Source organism: Dendrobates tinctorius, unplaced genomic scaffold (genome assembly GCF_039654945.1).
Source record: "Dendrobates tinctorius isolate UK_male_01 unplaced genomic scaffold, ASM3965494v1 ptg000129l, whole genome shotgun sequence".
NCBI classification, from domain to species: domain Eukaryota; kingdom Metazoa; phylum Chordata; class Amphibia; order Anura; family Dendrobatidae; genus Dendrobates; species Dendrobates tinctorius.
In genome coordinates, this window is record NW_027361797.1 from 41,556,528 (window position 1) to 41,575,739 (window position 19,212).

The 19,212-nt window shown below is 44.6% G+C and overlaps 1 protein-coding gene across 9 annotated transcripts in view; it reads right to left on the reverse strand.

Moving 5' to 3' along the window:
• The window catches only part of LOC141047844 (uncharacterized), a 49,442-nt gene that overhangs the window by 16,796 nt on the left and 13,434 nt on the right, over positions 1-19,212 (reverse strand). For 3 of the 9 annotated variants that reach the window (XM_073543176.1, XM_073543175.1, XM_073543177.1), the window contains 2 exons: positions 8,121-8,229; positions 1,261-2,587 (listed from right to left, as the gene is read on the reverse strand). In XM_073543176.1, the coding sequence (XP_073399277.1) occupies positions 1,461-2,587; positions 8,121-8,181 (1,188 nt within the window). In that variant the 5' untranslated portion in view covers positions 8,182-8,229 and the 3' untranslated portion in view covers positions 1,261-1,460. Of the gene's footprint in view, positions 1-1,260; positions 2,588-8,120; positions 8,230-18,264; positions 18,398-19,212 lie in introns of those variants that run through there. The other 6 variants (XM_073543172.1, XM_073543173.1, XM_073543170.1 and 3 more) reach the window with 4 other exon arrangements.

Here is a 19,212-nt window from a genome sequence, read left to right on the forward strand (position 1 = left end):
CCTGCAGTTTGCCTTCTCATATGGTCAGATTTTTGACTCGGCAAAATTCTCTAGTTATTTTCGCTACCAACGCTTGTTGCCTGATTCCCCTCTTTTTTTCTTTTTCCGGTTTGTAGTTTATAGTTACTGTGTAGTGATTACACTGTTTATACTATCCAATTTGTTCTATGTCGACGTTTGATGTAACGCAAATACCTCGTACTGACATTATCACTTGCGTTCGACATGATGCATATTCGGCACTATATCGAAACTGTTGTCTGTTCAAATGTTTACTGTTATCTTTAAAAAAATCTGTTAAAAAATTGTTAAAAAAAATATATATTATGTTTCAAAAATTGCGCTGATGTAGACATGTGGGAAATGTTATTGCTTTAACTATTTTGTGTAACATGACTCTCTGATTTAAGGGAATTAAAAAAATAAAAGTTTGAAAATTGAAAAATGTTATATATTTTTTCAAACTTTTCCATAAATACACACAAGTCACACTGAAGAAAGTATACCTCTATCATGAAGTACAATACAGTGGGGAAAATATTTATTTGATTCACTGCTGATTTTGCAAGTTTTGCCACCTACAAAGAATGGAGAGATTTGTGCAATTAATACAGGCGGTTTATTTATATGGCGCCAACATATTCCGCTACACTTTACAATTAAACAATGATATGGTAATGAGTGCAGAGTAAGAGGGATTCTTAAAGAAAAGTGAACAGGTCTGTGAGAGACAGGCTGGTGGGTAAATGATCAAATACTTATTTTATGCAATAAAATACAATTTATTTTAAAATCATACAATGTGATTTTCTGGTTTATATTTTTAGATTCTGTCTCTCACAGTTGAAGTTTCCTTACGATAATTACAGACCTCTCCATTCTTTGTAGGTGGGAAAACTTGAAAAATCAGCAGTGTATCAAATACTTACAGTATGTTCCCCACTGTATGTCAGTATGTCTCAGAATCAGTGGGATCCATTGAAGCATTCCAGAGTTCTTACGTCATAAAGTGACACTGGTCAGAATTGAAAAAAATTGTTCTGGTCAGGAAGGTGACAACAGGCATGTGGGTGAAAGAGTTAAAACAGAATCCCTTTAGAGGAATCCCCAATATATTAGCCCCTCACTGAACTGAATAGGTCCCTAAAAAAATGAGTTCTGCACATTGCCCTAAAATAATGAAAAATTACTAAACTACTAAACTTGTATCCCTTCAACCAAAATAAAAGGATGTTTGAAAAATTACTGACAGAGAAGACATAAGGTAAATGTTTTTTTATGTGGTATAACTATACGGTTTACAGGTACAAACATTCAAAGCTGGAATATAGCATATTTTCATTTATTACATTTACCAAAATAAAGCACAACATATCAGGAAAAAGAATAACTAAGATATGTCACATTCCATCATTATTACTACAAAAAGTGACATTTCAGATATCAAAAATTAGGTTTGGTCACTCAAGGATTACAATGAATTCTTCCCCAATGTGATTTCTCTGATGTCTAACAAGTTGAGAGTTATATGAAAAAAATATCCCACATTCTGAACATGAAAATGGCTTCTCTCCTGTGTGAATTCTCTTATGTGTAACAAGATGTGATTTCAGAGTAAAACATTTCCCACATTCTGAACATGAAAATGGCTTCTCCCCTGTGTGATTTCTCTCATGTCTAACAAGAGTTGATTTGTGTTTAAAACATTTTCCACATTCTGAACATGAAAATGGCTTCTCTTCTGTGTGAATTCTCTCATGTGTAACAAGAGTTGATTTGTCTTTAAAACATTTTCCACATTCTGAACATGAAAATGGCTTCTCTCCTGTGTGAGTTCTCTTATGTCTAACAAGATGTGATTTGTCTAGAAAACATCTACCACATTCCGAACATGAAAATTGCTTTTCTTCTGTGTGAACTCTCTCATGGCTAACAAGACCTGATTTGTCTTTAAAACATTTTCCACATTCTGAACATGAAAATGGCTTCTCTCCTGTGTGAACTCTCTCATGGCTAAAAAGATGTGATTTCAGAGTAAAACATTTCCCACATTCTGAACATGAAAATGGTTTCTCTCCTGTGTGAACTCTCTCATGTGTAACAAGAGCGGATTTAACTGTAAAACATTTTCCACATTCCGAACATGAAAATGGCTTCTCCCCTGTGTGAATTCTCTCATGTGTAACAAGAGCGGATTTAACTATAAAACATTTTCCACATTCCGAACATGAAAATGGCTTCTCTCCTGTGTGAATTCTCTCATGTTTAGCAAGATGTGATTTATCTGTAAAACATTTGTCACATTCTGAACATGAAAATGGCTTCTCTCCTGTGTGAATTCTCTCATGTGCAGCAAGATGTGATTTATGTATAAAACATTTCCCACATTCTGAACATGAAAATGGCTTCTTCCTTGTGGGAGCTTTTTTATTTTCCACACTTCTTCTGTGACTATTATTTGGTTTACCAGTCTGTGATGAATTAGGACATTGTACTTTAAAAGGATCCATGTCTGAGATGTTGGCATGTTCTTCATATGGGTCTTGTGCAATACATTTTTGCATTTTGGAGCTGCTGGTACGACCATCTGTCAAGAATATAACTGATGTGATTTTTTCAGTCAAATAACCTTAATAATGTTTTATATTTAGATAAATATAAGAAAATAAAATTAAAAAGAATACATAGACATTGCAAAGTGTGTAGCAAAGTTCTATTATTAACTGACTGAGGTGTAATTTACATGACGTGATGATTTCACAAAGAATCAATTCTGCTAATGTTCATTCTCAATCATTGGCCAGTGCAAACATCAAATAATAAAACATTTGTCATTGGTCACATATTTTATATGAGACTAAAAATGATTGTTGTTGACAGCGCATCATCCTCTGTGTAAATTCAGGATGTTCTGCAATAATAAAAAAACCATGAGATAAGGAAACAAATCATCATTCCTTCATCAAAATGAAAGCTAATAAGCCCCAATCACCTTCCTATACCATCAATCACTGCTCATTGAGGAAATTATATTCTCTATGCAGCCGCTCGATTTTATTCTTCAGGAGAAGTAAAGGGCTGTAGCAGTCACCTCTCTGTGTTAGGGCTTCATATACCACCTCAATGACTGGAAGCGAGCGGCTGCAGGGAAAATATAACTTCAATTTCTCCTGGTAGCCGCTCTCCCAGTAACACAGCCTAACATGCTTAAGGCTGTGTGCCCACGTAGCGTTTATTATGCGCTTAAAAAACGCTAACAAAACGCATTCCCATGCAATCCTATGGGATTCCGCAATTGCTGTGCCCATTCAGCGGATTTTTCCACTGCGGAATCACATCGCGGTAAACTCCGCAGCATGTCCATTAATTTTGCGGAATCGACGCGATTCTGCCGCCATAGGATTGCATTGAAACCCTCACTTTACGCATGTGGCTATGCCCACCATGCATAAAGTAAGCACTTCATGTGCGGATGGTACCCAGGGTCTGGAGGAGAGGGGACTCTCCTCCAGGTCCTTGGTACCATATTCCTGTAAAAAATAGAATTAAAATAAAAAATAGGGATATACTTACCCCCTGTCAGCCCCCAGAGTCCACAGCAGCGCTGTCAGCAAGTTCCGTACCCAGGCGTGCTTTGCGATAATGACCTCTGACGATGTAGCGGTCACGGGACCGCTTCGTCATCAAAGGTCCTTAGCACTAAGCACGCCTGGGAACGGAACTTGCCAGCAGCGCCGTTGAGGACCGGATCGTCGCTGAGGAGATTGGGGGTCGCCAGGAGGTGAGTATATCCCTATTTTTTATGTTTTTTATTATTTTTAACATTCTAGATTTTACTATTGATGCTGCATAGGCAGCATCAATAGTAAAAAGTTGGTCACACTTGTCAAGCACTATGCTTGACAAGTGTGACCAACCTGTCAATCACTTTTCCAAGCGATGCGTCAAATCGGTTGCAAAAGCGCTAGCATTCTGCAAGCTAAAAACGCAATACGCTTGTGAATTCCGCATGCGTTTTACCCGTGGCGGGGAGTTGCGGAAATGATGCGGATAATTCCGCAGCATTTCTGCAACGTGGGCACATAGCCTTAAAGCAAACCTGTCAGCTGTTTTGGCCGATATAAGATGCGGCCACCGCCTTTCAGGACTTATCTACCGCATTCTATAATGCTGTAGATAAGCCCCCGGTCCGACCTGAAAGATAAGGAAAACTAGATGGGCATTTCCTGAAGGAAATACATGGTGCTTGAACAGCGCTCACACAGCCCCTCGGTAGCCACTTTGGCAACTTGGTAGCAACTTTGGCACATTCGGCCCCTCGGTAGCCACTTTGGCCACTTGGCACATTCGGCACCTCAGTAGCCACCTTGGCACATTCGGCACCTCATTAGCCACTTTGCCTCGGGGACCACTTTGGCGCTCCGGGCCCCTCAGGGGCCACTTTGGCAAACAGGTGTCGACTGTAAGGCTATGTGCCCACGTTAGCATTTTTAAACGCTTACAAAATCGGACTTCTTACCAGAAAACGCGCATTTTATTTCCACGCGTATTTGATGCGTTTTTTTCTGGGAACATTGGAAACAGCTAAAAACGCGGAGCTATGCAGAAATTAATGTGCATGCTGCGTTTTTAGCCGCTGAGGCTGGTTTCACATTAGCGCTTTTTAAGCGCACGCACGGCCGGGGTAGCTCCGCCCCCGAGCCGCCTCTCTGCCCGGCGTGCCCACCCCTTGCTTGTAGCGCCGCCTACTAGCGCACAGCGGCGCCTGCGATCGGCGCACCCTATCTTTAGCATACTAAAGATAGGGTGCGCCGATCGCAGGCGCCACTGTGCGCTAGTAGGCGGCGCTACAAGCAAGGGGCGGGCACGCCGGGCAGAGAGCCGGCTCGGGGGCGGAGCTACCCCCGGCCGTGCGTGCGCTTAAAAAGCGCTAATGTGAAACCAGCCTAAGCTTTTCCTGAGCGGAAAAAAATGCATGCATTGGCACAAAGCCAAATTGCATTAAATTGAATGGGAAGCTTCTTTTAAGCGCTTCTGCAGCGTCTGATCAGGCTCAAACGCTGCGGAAACGCTTACAATAACGCAACGTGGGCACACAGCCTTCGAAAGTAAAGTTAGAATATGAATGCATTACACATCCCCGTTCTAGTGATTTGGGGCTGTTTTTAAGTTTTTTTTTACACAGTCAGCCTTTGCCCTGATCCTAATGCACACACTTAAAATTAAATCTGTGACGAAAAAGTCACTCAGACCCCTTTTTTCGGGGTATTTTTTCGTCGCAGTCGAATATTAATGTGTGCAGTAGCAGCAGCTAAGGATTCCCCAGATTTTACCGCAAAAAACGCATGCGTTTTTTTAAAAAACGCATGCGTTTTTTGCAGGAAAATCTGAGGAATCCTTAGCTGATGCTACTGCACACATGAAAATTGCACTGCGATGCCAAAATACCCCAAAAGCCGCAGCCTCTGACAACCTGCCCCCAGACTCTGACAACCTGCCCCCAGGCTCCGACAGCCTCTGACAACCTGCCCCAGGCTCCGACAGCCTCTGACAACCTGCCCCCAGCCTCTGACAACCTGCCTCCAGCCTCTGACAACCTGCCCCACGCTCCTACAGCCGCTGACAACCTGCCCCAGGCTCCGACAGCCTCTGACAACCTGCCTCCAGCCTCCGACAACCCGCCCCCAGCCTCCGTCAGCCTCTGACAACCTGCACTAGGCTCTTCCAGCCTCTGACAACCTGCCCCCAGCCTCTGACAACTTGGTAGCCACTTTGGCTATTAGCTAATACGGGTCATGTGTGGAAGCTGCATTTGCACAGCTGCCTTCTTTGTAAGGTCACTACACCTGCGCTGTGGCTTCAATCCATCTCAGTTGGGGGTCATGAAAAAGTCACCATTAATTCCTATGGGAAAATTTTTGCTTAAAATGCGATTTTTTTAAAAAACTACAAATCGGATCGACTCCAAAAATACATAGCACACCTGTCCCCACCGAGGGCTTCGAAACGAGATGTGCATTTCCTGAAGGAAGTACAGATAGTGCTTTGAAATGGTGCCCGGGCTGCCCCTTTAAGAGACACTTGCCTGCTGCCCCTGCAAGACTTTCAACTCAGGATCCGTTTTAACTGTGGGTGCCTCTCAGGGGCCACTTTGGCCTGTGGGGCCCCTCAGGGGCCACTTTGGCCTGTGGGGCCCCTCAGGGGCCACTTTGGCCTGTGGGGCCCCTCAGGGGCCACTTTGGCCTGTGGGGCCCCTCAGGGGCCACTTTGGCCTGTGGGGCCCCTCAGGGTCTGATATGGTGGGCGGGGCCGGGTCCGATATGGTGGGCGGGGCCGGGTCCGATATGGTGGGCGGGGCCGGGTCCGATATGGTGGGCGGGGCCGGGTCCGATATGGTGGGCGGGGCCGGGTCCGATATGGTGGGCGGGGCCGGGTCCGATATGGTGGGCGGGGCCGGGTCCGATATGGTGGGCGGGGCCGGGTCCGATATGGTGGGCGGGGCCGGGTCCGATTAGGTGGGCGGGGGCGGGTCCGATTAGGTGGGCGGGGGCGGGTCCGATTAGGTGGGCGGGGCCGGGTCCGATTAGGTGGGCGGGGCCGGGTCCGATTAGGTGGGCGGGGTGGCTCAGCCTCCGATTAGGTGGGCGGGGCCGGGTCCGATTAGGTGGGCGGGGTGGCTCAGCCTCCGATTTGGTGGGCGGGGCCGGGTCCGATTTGGTGGCCGAGGTGGCTCAGCCTCCGATTTGGTGGGCGGGGCCGGGTCCGATTTGGTGGCCAGGGTGGCTCAGCCTCTGATTTGGTGGGCGGGGGCGGGTCCGATTTGGTGGCCAGGGTGGCTCAGCCTCTGATTTGGAGCCTGGGGCCACTCAGCTTTCGATTTGGCGCGCCGGCCCTTTAAGACTCATTTTGGTGCGTCGGCCCTTTAAGAGACAGTTTGGCTCACTGGGCTTCTAAGTTCACTTTGGCGCACATTCTCTCTCAGGGGCATGCGTCATGTGATGAAGCTAGATTTGCATTTGTGCTGTGGGTGTCTCTTTAAGAGCTGATATCTGCCAGAATCTGTGTCCTGGAGAGGTCATGTGAAGTTCGTAGGCGTTGGCATAGTAACTGGGTGTGCTTGCGCATATCAATGAGCTTAACTGCCATTTCAATCGTCTCAGGGCATGTTTTCTATGTGGCAACATTTTGCCATTGAAATGCATAGAGACAGTGCATTCCAATGACGGGAAAAAAAAATTTCAAACGCAAATTGCGCAAAAACTACAAATACGATCGCCTCAACGGAGTCTGTGCGTGTAGCGGTTCGGGCCGCATTAATTGCGGAAATCAACTGAATAATAAGAACTAGATGTGTATTTCCTGAAGGAAGTACAGATAGTGCTTTGAAATGGTGCCCGGGCTGCCCCTTTAAGATACTTGCCTGCTGCCCCTGCAAGACTTTCAACTCAGGATCCGTTTTAACTGTGGGGGCCACTCGGGGGCCGATTTGGTGGGCGGGGCCACATATATAGATCAAATCTCGCCGACACCATTTTGGATCCAGACGTTGTCCACGCCGGCGACATGTTCTTGCGGCGACGCCATCTTGAATATCGCGGGATTTCACGATACTCAAGATGGCGTCGCTGCAAGAACATGTCACCGGCGTGGACGTCTGGATCCAGGATGGCGCCGGCGGAAGATGTCGGGGATCGTGGAGCAGCGACGATGACGGCGTATGAGATGGAGTGAGAGAAAGGGTCGTATGTGGAGTGAAAGAGTGAGTGGACGTGAATGGAGATGGTGAAAGGTGAGAGGAGTGGTGTGATGAGGGTTAACATGGCAAGAGGTGTGCTGTGACGTCACCAGTTACAACTGGACGGAAGTTGTTACAACCCGGAAGCTGCTTAGTGCACTTATTATTATAGATACACACCCGCTCTTATTACATATTGCGTTATTATATTTTCAGCCATAAAATATAATCTGTATTTTAGCTGAATGGTGAAATCTATGGCCAAAAAAAAAACTGAGAAAACACAACATAAAACGTCAAGCCTAAAATTATCCGGTCTGGTGAATGAGGAGAATGTGACTCTTCTCTGCTTTATATAATGGTGACTCCTCACTGGGGCAGTTACCTGTAGGAACGTCCTCTTTGCACCACTCCTCATCCCGCACATCACTTTCTCCTTTCTCCATTATGGCTTCAGTATTGATGTTCTTCAGATATTTGCCTGGATGTCAAAGCTGTGAAAGTAATAATGTAAAAGTCACAGACAGAAGGAAAACTCACATGGAATGTTCTAGATGGAGGCTTTTACTACAAGCTCATGGGGCACCTGAGCCGCCAAAACATGCTGACATCTCCGCCTCCTATATCACCGGGCTGCCCTCAGTCAGTACGGCGGGGTGTAGTGATAGAAGCCGGGGTCACTGTAAGTAACTGCATTATAGCACAGTGATTTCCTTCATTAACCCCTTAGTGACCGGGCCAAATTTTTTAATTCTGACCAATGTCACTTTATGGGGTAATAACTCTGGAATGATTGTTTTTTTTCGTGGCACACTATAATTGATAATGATGATAAATTTAGGTTGATATGTTTTGTGTTTATTTATTAAAAAAATATCAAAAATTTGACAAAAATGTAAAAAAAATGTGCAATTTTTTATACCCCACCTTACCTCTCTTTTTAATCACATTATAGATTCAAGTTCCCTTCCTGACCGCTTCAATGAAACAAGCCTTTCATTACTACCAAAGCCGGGTAAAGACCCCCTTCTCTCTGCCTAGTACCGCCCAATCTCCCTTTTAAACCTATGGCCAACAGATTACAATCTATAATAATATCCTCACCACGTCCCAAACTGGCTTTGTCCACGGCTGATCCATCACCTACAATATTAGAACGGCATTAGCCGCTGTTATTCAAAGTCATCAAATCAAAGCTAAACGAAACATCTTGGTTAGCCTTGACGCCGATAAGGCTTTTGACCGGGTATCTTGGTCCTACCTCATCCAAACTCTTAAATACAGAATGTTTGGATTCTCCTTTTTCAATTTTATCCGGACGATTTACACCACTCCTCAGTCCTCAATATGGCTCCATGGTATTCAGTCATCCCCTTTCTCAATTTTCAGAGGTACGAGGCAGGGATGTCCTTTATCCCCCTTATTGTTTAATATTGCCCTAGACCCTCTACTTAGATATCTGGAGAGGATTCCTTCCTTTGAGGGAATTTGGATAGGCCACCTTACACAAGTCCTTGGCATTCGCCGATGACATACTACTCATGATAGCCAATCCTAAGGAGTCCATTCCTTTCATAATGGGGGCTTTCCATGAGTTTGGAGAAATCTTGGGATTCCGCATGAATTTTAACAAATCTAAGGCTTTAGCGATCTTCAGGGATGCTCGACAAAAGTGTCCCTTCCCTTTTCCATTTCAGTGGGGCATGGTTCTTTACGATATCTTGCTATTCTTCTACCCTCCAACCCACATACTATTTACCAACTTAATATCCGACCCTTAATATCTGCCATTACTCAGGAAATACAATCTTGGACATCTTTTAAATTATCTTTTGTGGGTAAATCTCACCTTATTAAAATGGTTTCCTTTTCTAAAATACTCTTCCCTTTACATACGCTACCTATTCTATTCTCTAAAGCTGACTATCAACTCCTAAGATTTTTCGACAATTTATATGGAGCTCGAGGGGGAGATCTAGGATCAGTATTTTCAAATTGCAACAGTCTAAATCTTTGGGGGGCCTCAATTTTCCAAAATTAAGATTGTATAGTGTTGCAGCCATTTTCAGACATTCTCTTGATTGGATTTGGGCCCATACTAAATTTACCAACACCCCATTAGATGAAGCAATGTCTGGACCGATCAGTCTTCCTGCTTTACTCCATTTACAAAATAGAGTTCCCACTGCAATCAGGGATAATCCTCTGCTATGGTCCGTGGTATTGGCATGGCGTCATGATAGTAGGATCAGTGGACTAGACCCTTATAGCTCAGTTTTCCTTCCCTTTCAAGGTATCCCTTCCTTTTTAGAAGGCAGACCACCCCCAATTTACAGAGTGCTTGGGGAGAGAGGGAGCAGACTGGTCTGCGATCTTCTGACAACTGCTCAATGTCCTCTTTCTCTGGAGGGTATTATCTCCAAATATTCAATCTTGGTGGGTAATATTTTTATTACTACTCAGATTAAGCATTACGTTGACTCGTTCTTCGGAGGCATACCAGACAGTGTCAGAACCTGTCCTCTACATCTCATCTCCCTCGGCGCTCGTGCAGGAGTTTATTCTCTAAGTCTTATCTATAAGATCAATCAAACCTTCTATTTCATGGTCAGATTCTTCACCAGGCCCGGGCAGATGGGTATCACAACTATCTAATTATAGACTGACTGATCTTTTGAAAGCCACTCTACGTATAAACTCTTTATTGCCATATGACAGCTACTCAACTATGGCCCTCATGATTTTCCATAGGGCTCACATCTCCCCGGAGATCAAACCTAGGATGTCTCCATCGGCTAATCCCTCTTGTCCCAAACGTCTACACTCTCCAGCTGACATCTTTCATTGTCTCTGGGATTGTCCGAAGATACAGGAGGTTTGGGATATGCTTCTTCGCCATCTCACTAACACCTTCAACATTCGCTTTACATTATCTCCGGAATGGGCGTTATTTAATATTCTCCCATGGGATCAACTATTCGGACTCTCTGCTCAGCAACGACGTGTTTTAACTATTTGGCTACCTGCAAGAGTATTCTGCATTTGTGGGCATAGGACGCAGCCCCTTCACTAAATCTAATTTCTTCGAAGGTAACATATTTGTTTAAAATGGATTGGACTGATTCCATACTTCATAAAGAAAGTCATACTGAACGTCTTTTCCTCTCATGGTCCTCCTTTATGGATCTGCAGCCACTATCGGTGCATCAAGCATTACATGGTTGCTTTCTATTCACCGACTGGTATATGAGAGCGCTTATATCTGGTAACACACCTGTTAGGCTTACCTGATTACACCTGCAGGGTTTCAGAAGTGCCTGGGGGGGGGGACTGACTGTTATACTGAATAACCACGTCTTCCTTTGAATCTTTCAAGCTACACTTTCTGGATATTGTTATGTCCTTCTTTGTCTTTATATGCTATGTGTGTTACTGATTCTTATCTTGTTTGCAGACGGTTATAAATATATTAAAAAAAAAAAAAAAATTAGCAATTTTCAAACTTTGAATGATTATTCCTTTAACCCCTTTCTGACATCAGACGTACTATCCCGTCCATGGGACCCGGGCCCCTATGCCCATGGGCGGGATAGTATGCCTAGCGCAATCAGCGGCGCCCACATGGTGAGCGCCGCTGATCGCGGCCGGGTGTCAGCTGATTATCACAGCTGACACCCGGCACTATGTGTCAGGGGCGGTCACGGACCGCCCCCGACAAGTTAACCCCTTGCACACCGCGATCAAACACGATCGCGGTGTACCGGGGGTTAAAGGGAAGCATCGGCAGGGAGGGGGCTCCCTCCGTGCTTCCCTGAGCCCCCCGCAGCAGAGCAATGTGCAGCGCTGCTGCGGGAGGCTCTTTCTCTGCAGGTCCACGGATCCAAGATGGCGACGGGGACCTTCGGGGGCCTGCAGGGAGCTGGCTTTCTCAGTGCCTGCAAAGCGCAGGCAAGAGGAAGTCTTCTTCAGTGCCTGTGACAGATCGATCTGTCACAGGACAGTGATGTCCCCCCTGGGACAACCTAATAAAGTTAAAAAAAAAAAAAAAAGTGTAAAAATAATTTAAAAAAAACAAAAAACAAAAAACAATAATTTCATTTTTTGGAAATAAAAAAAACAAAACAATAAAAGTACACATATTTGGAATTGCCGCGTCCGTAACGACCTGCCCTATAAAACTGTCCCATTAGTTAACCCCTTTAGCGAACCCCTTAAAAAATAAAAATAAAAAACGAAGCAAAAAATAATGATTTATTATCATACCGCTGAACAAAAAGTGGAATAACGCGGGATCAAAAAAAACGCATATAAATATCCATGGTACCACTGAAAACGTCATCTTGTCCCGCAAAAAACGAGCCGCCACATAGCGTCATCAGCGAAAAAATTAAAAAGTTATAGCTCACAGAATAAAGCGATGCAAAAATAATTATTTTTTTATATAAAATTGTTTTTATTGCATAAAAGCGCCAAAACATAAAAAAAGACATAAATGAGGTATCGCTGTAACCGTACTGACCCGAAGAATAAAGCCGCTTTATCAATTTTACCGCACGCCGAACGGTGTAAAGGCGCCACCCCAAAGAAATTCATGAAATGCTGGTTTTTGACCTCACATGACTCAGTGGGTCAAAATACGGAAAAATTATAGCTCTCAATATGTGGTGATGCAAAAACTATTTTTGCAATAAAAAGCGTCTTTTAGCGTGCGACAGCTGCCAAACATAAAAACCGCCATAAATAGTAACTCAAACCCGTTATCACCCCCTTAGTTAGGGAAAAATAATAAAATTAAAAAAATGTATTTATTTCCATTTTCCTATTAGGGTTAGCGTTAACGCTAGGGTTAGGGCTGAGATTAGGTTTAGGGGTGTGTTGGGGTTAGGGCTAGGGCTAGGGGTGTGTTGGGGTTAGGGTTGGAGTTAGAATTGGGGGTTTCCACTGTTTGGGAACATCAGGTGCTCTCCACACGCAACATGGCGTCTGATCTCAATTCCAGCCAATTCTGCGTTGAAAAAGTCAAATGGTGCTCCTTCCCTTCCAAGCGCCCAAACAGTGTTTTACCCCCACATATGGGGTATCAGCCTACTCAGGACAAATTGCAAAACAACTTTTGGGGTCCTATTTCTCCTGTTGCCCTTAGGAAAATAAAAAATTGGGGGCAAAAATATCATTTTTGTGGGAAAAAAAATATGATTTTTTCACGCCCGGGCGTTATAAACTTCTGTGAAGCCCTTGGGGGTTCAAAGTGCTCACCACACATCTGGGTCTAGTTTCCAAAATGGTGTCATTTGTGGGGGGTTTCCACTGTTTAGGTACATCAGGGGTCTCCAAAGGCAACACGACACCCGCAGACCATTCCATCAAAGTCTGCATTCCAAAACGTCACTACTTCCCTTCCGAGCCCCGACATGTGCCCATACAGTAGTTTTCTCCCACATATGGGGTATCAGTGTACTCAGGACAAATTGGACAACTTTTGGGGTACATTTTCTCCTGGTAGCCTTGGGAAAATAAAAAGATTGGGGACTAAATGATCATGTTTGTGGAAAAAAACACGATTTTTTTTATTTTCACGCCCGGGCGTTATAAACTTCTGGGGGGGTTCAAAGTGCTCACCACACATCTAGATAAGTTCCTTAGGAGGTCTAGTTTCCAAAATGGGGTTACTTGTGGGGGGACTCCACTGTTTAGGTACATCAGGGGCTCTCCAAACTTGACATGGCGTCCGATCTGAATTCCAGCCAATTTTGCATTGAAAAAGTCAAACGGCGCTCCTTCCCTTCTGAGCTCTGCCATGCGCCGAAACAGTGGTTCCCCCCCACATATCAGGTATCAGCGTACTCAGGACAAATTGCACAATAATTTTTCCAGTCCAATTTCTCCTTTTATTTTTTGTGTGAAAAAAAGTTAAATGTTCATTTTTTTAAATATTCAAAAAATGTGAAGCACCTGAAGGGTTAATAAACTTCTTGAATGTGGTTTTGAGCACCTTAAGGGGTGCAGTTTTTAGAATGGTGTCACTTTTGGGTATTTTCTATCATATAGACCCCTCAAAGTGACTTCAAATGTGATGTGGTCCGTAAAAATAAAATGGTGTTGTAAAAATGAGAAATCGCTGGTCAACTTTTAACCCTTATAACTTCCTAACAAAAAAAAAATTTTGGTTCCAAAATTGTGCTGATGTAAAGTAAACATGTGGGAAATGTTACTTATTAAGTTTTTTGTGTGCCATATCTCTGTGATTTAAGGGCATAAAAATTCAAAGTTGGAAAACTGCGAAACTTTCAAAATTTTCGCCAAATTTCTGTTTTTTTCCCAAATAAACGCAAGTTATATGAATGAAATTTTACCACTAACATGAAGTACAATATGTCACGAGAAAACAATGTCAGAATCACCGGATCCATGGAAGCGTTCCAGAGTTATTACCTCATAAAGGGACAGTGGTCAGAATTGTAAAAATTGGCCCGATCATGAACGTGCAAACCACCCTTGGGGGTAAAGGGGTTAATCCAGATAGTCATACCACTGAAAAACAAGAATAAATAACATTTCCCTCATGTCTGCTTTACATCAGCACCATTTATAAAACGCTATTTTATTTTGTTAGCCTTGTAGGAGATTTAAAAATGTGGCATTAATTTTTCATTTTTTATGGAAATTTACAAAAAAATTTTTTTGCATGCCCTATCCAGATTTGAATCGACTTTGGTGGTCCTATATATTGGAAAAACCCCAAAAGTGATATCATTTTAAAAACATCACCCACGACATATTGAAAACTGCTGTCAGGTAGTTTATTAACCCTTCAGGTGATTTTAAGGAATTAATGCAAAATGGCATGACAGGAATGAAAAAGTGTATTTTTACCACCTAAATGTCGCTAACTTCTGAACAGGCCGCTATAGCCGGGAGGCTCTAAGGCCGCTATTTGGCCGTGAATTGCCATGGCAAAAATTAGGACCATACGATCATGATCTCAGGGTGCTGATGAGATTAAAGCGGAAGCGCCCACAATCTGTTAACCATATATATGATGTAGTCACTAAAGCCCCCGTATCACATAGCTAGATGGCTAGCGAGATCGCTGTTGCGTCACCGATTTTGTGACGCAACAGCGATCTCGCTACGTGTAACACATAGCAGCGATCGGGCCCCTGCTACGATATCGCTGATCGTGCTCGAATGTCCTGGGCCATTTTTTCATCGCTGGTGTCCCGCTGGCCAGCATGCATCGCTGTGTTTAACAGGGACAACGACAAACGACCTCAATACTACAGGTCTGAGAGACAGGGTCCCAACAACCTGATACCAAAAACGAAAAGGTAAACCGCAACCTACAAGCGTCAAAGTCTTTAAGACAGATTTATGAAGGCGCACGTCAAAACCAGGGAGTCCATCCTGGACTGGAGCAAGTTCCATAGCACTAGGGTCCCAACGACCGTCATATCGTTCCGTATCGTTGCTGCGTCGCTGTTGAGATCTGACTGACATCTGACCAGTGACCTCGTAGCGACGCACCAGCGATCCCTAAAGGTCGCATCATTGTCGGGATCGCTGGTGCGTCGCCAAGTGTGATGGTACCCTAAGGGGATAAACAGATATGGACGGTACCAACACTGATCGTCGCTGATACAGCAAGTTGTCAGCTATAGTGTACAGCCGACAGCTGCCGGATTGTCACCTGTATGGGGATGCTAGTCTTATATCTCAGGTCAGTAAAAAGACATATTAAGGGGTTAAACGCACGAGCATTTTTAGCTTTGCATTATTTAAGCAATGTTTTGTCTGGAGATGTTGTATTTTTGGGATACATGATAATTTTTTGTAAGGTTGGAAGCATTTTTTTTCTTTTTATGGCATTCATTTCTGATACAAATGTCATGTTAGAATAGTTGTCCACCCATTTTTTAATATTTACATGAAGCCCAGTATGGTTTGTAGCACATGTGTCAAACTCTGACTTGGGGGCCAAATCTATCCGGCAGGGTGATTATATTTGGCCCATGATGTTCGCACCACCCCCTCCCCCCTTCCCGGCATCACTCCAACTAATCAGCATCCCGGATTCCGATACAGCTGAAGGTAATAATGAATGAGGGATCTCAGCCATAATTCTCCTGCGTCTGATGTCTCAGCGCAGCGGGTGCGATAACATCACTATTCCGCTCCAGCTGTGCTGAGCAGTGAAGAGCTTCAGAGTACTCGCTGTCGAGTCCGGAGCACTGGAGAGCGGAGTATTTTTATTTGTAATGAGGGGATTATTAGGCCATATGGAGTACTTCTTGGGCCATTATACTGTATGGAGGGTTAAAAAAAAACAAAAAGAAAAAATAGGACCAAAGAGCAGTAAATAAAATACACCTCACATTCTGGTCCTTTATAGTAGCTATGGCTCAACAGGTCCTTGAGATTCTTATTTCTCCGATAATTAATAGAGGGTAGTAAATTGGTACTTTCAGCCAAAATACGATAAGCCAATATATCTCCTGTCCACATATCAGCAAGGTTAGTCTTTGACACTATATGCATTCATCACTTTACTTACCCCCATATACCGCCTCTATGTATTCTTATGGCCGGTATTACTGAACGCTGTTTTCGCTGTCAGGTTATATTTCCTCCTATGCACTGTTATTGTAGGTCTGTGTTTTGGACCCCTTATATTGCACTACTGCACTTTATACTCACTAATTGAGAGATATTTGCTTATTCAACTACTCAATTTTCTCATTGTTTATGGAGGACTAAGTGGGGCCATTATACTGTATAGAGGACTATGTGGGGGCATTATATACTGTATTGAGGACTATACAGAGTCATTACACTGTATGGAGGACAATTTGAGGCCCATTACTCTGTATGTAGGTGTCACACTGTGACACACGTAAGGGAGATGGGCCTAAAACGGTCCCTGGAACTGAGACCCTAACCATCCCTGTGTCTTAGGGGTACTCTTAATGGTAGAGAGGCCTGGGTATCCAACCTTACTATGATCTTGTTAAACCCTAATCTGTCCCTGTGACGGTTCCTGGAGTGGACCCTCTGGGTCATGGCACCAACCCACCTAAGGCGAGCTGACCTAGTGAGGACCACCCCCTATACAGGGAGTGTAAGGGGAAAGCCCAAGGGGGTAAGGTACCACGACTGCTGGAACCAGGTGGCCGGCTCACAGGAGGCACCAATGAGTTTGCAGGAAGCAACTAGAGGTGTGCAAAGCGTGGACACAGGGACATGTAGGGTACAGGACAAAACAGGGCGAGTGTACGGAAGCACGAAAGGTACAGGACCATACAAGGCGTGTACACAGGAGCGCGCTAGATACAGGACAGTGCAAGGCGAGTACGCGGGTGCACGTATGGCGCGCACAGGCAAGCACGCCCAGGTGCGGGCAAAGCAGGGCGCCTGCAAGGGAGCACACAAGAGCACAGAGTAAGGCGGAAGCAGAGCGTGTGCCAAAGAGCAAGACAGAGGACATAGCAGAGCGTAGGTAAGGATCATGTGCTGGGAAGCACGACAAGACTAAGTGCAGGAACAAAGAGTATTGCAGAGTACAGGTACAGAGCACAAGGCAAAGTACCCAAGTACAGCGCGCAGCAAAGCTAGGACCAAGCTGGGAAGCACAACAATAATTAAGCACCTCCCATAGGAAGAGGTAGCCTGATATAGCACATGAGCACTTGTACTTCCGGGTCAGGTCCTCCAAGACCATAGAGAGGACAAGACTGGAGACAGAGCTGAGAAGAGTGCGCTAAGAACATTGTGCAGTCATGGAACTAGGTATGAGAGGTGCGCGTGCACACCCGACGGGACCCCCGGAGCGGCCGCGGCACCAGAAGTGGTGACGTCGGGCTGGGGTCCCGCACCCAGGTGAGAGCGGCGTGACAGATGGTGTGACAATCCCCACCCTCACCCCATGGGGCTTGGTTCAGAAATGTAAGGGAAACAAGACAAATACAAAACGGGGATAACTGAGTACCACTATCATACAGCGGCACTTACCATCCAGCAGCACTTACCAAAATAGGCAGGAGGATAAGGAAAGGGAGGAATACACAAACCATCAGATTCATTCATCAATCTACGGTAATCCCTATTCAGAGCAATACTACTGTATATCCACCATGACAGCAGTTCATGGGTTAGGCTGGAGTCACACTAACCTGCGCAAAAGACGCTCCGTATTTTACATGCGTAATACGGATGAATCACCACTAAATAGTGGTCCGTAGGTCATCCGTAAGCAAGGTGAGGGCGCGCATTTTGCGCATGTGGGTATCCGTATGTAAACCGTATGCAATCCGTATGGCGAGATTTTCTCGCAGCCTTGCAAAATGGACATTTAACGGTTTTGAGGCCTGCAAACAATTTAAATCATTTGCCTGCACCCTATTTAGACACTCAGAAACAGGTGGCTGCCTACATTCTGTACATTTGTCACCTTGCTTTCACGAGGTGTGTTGGTGTTCTTTGTGCAGCATGGCAGAGGGTCTGACATTCAAAACAACTGAGCAGGTTCTCTTTACCTGGCTTTTGTCACGGCGCTTTGGCCAACCATATCCTGTGATAGTGGATCCGCGGAGGAGGAGACGCATGTGGGTCCATCCACTTTTGAGGCAACGACTCACAAGAGGTCATTTTCACCGCCTCTATTCGTCTCTGCGGGAACATCCGGACAAATTTTACCAGTACTGTCGTATGAGCATTTCCACATTTGATCGACTCTTGGAGACAGTGCGCCCTAGGATCACATTTCAGGACACAAGGATGCGCAAAGCGATATCTGCAGAGGAGCGACTTCTACTCACAATACGGTATGTACTACACAACCACATTCTCTATGTTCATAATGTGTGTGTTAATTTATGTATTGTGCCCTTCTTGGACAAAGCGTAATACCCTCATCTTACTCAAAATATGTTTCACCTGACACACCAGAATGTTACATCAAATATGTCCTGCATATCACTTAGTAATTGTGCCCCCAAATATGTCTGTGTTGTTCTCTCTCATTTCCTACCAAGTTTGGTCGGCATGTAACTGATTTTTTTTCAGGTAAGCCATTCTAAACTTTACTATTTCTGTTGTTCTACAGCTTCCTGTCCACTGGCCTGTCTTATGCCGCCCTCCACCATGAGTTTCTCATTGGAAAGTCAACCATTTCAGGCATAGTGAGGTCTACATGTGCACAAATCTGGACAACACTCCTTCAAGTGGTCCTACTCGAGCCCAGGATGGAAGACTGGTTAAGGATTTCAAGGGACTTTGAGGAGGACTGCCAGTTTCCAAATTGTATTGGGGCCCTGGATGGCAAACATATCAGGGTGCGCAAGCCGCCGAACTCAGGCTCCCAATTCTTCAATTATAAACAATACTTTTCTGTTGTATTGTTGGCTCTGGTAGACCCTCAATACAAGTTTATAATTGTTGACATTGGGGCCTATGGAAGGACGGGAGACTCTAGAGTCTTCAAT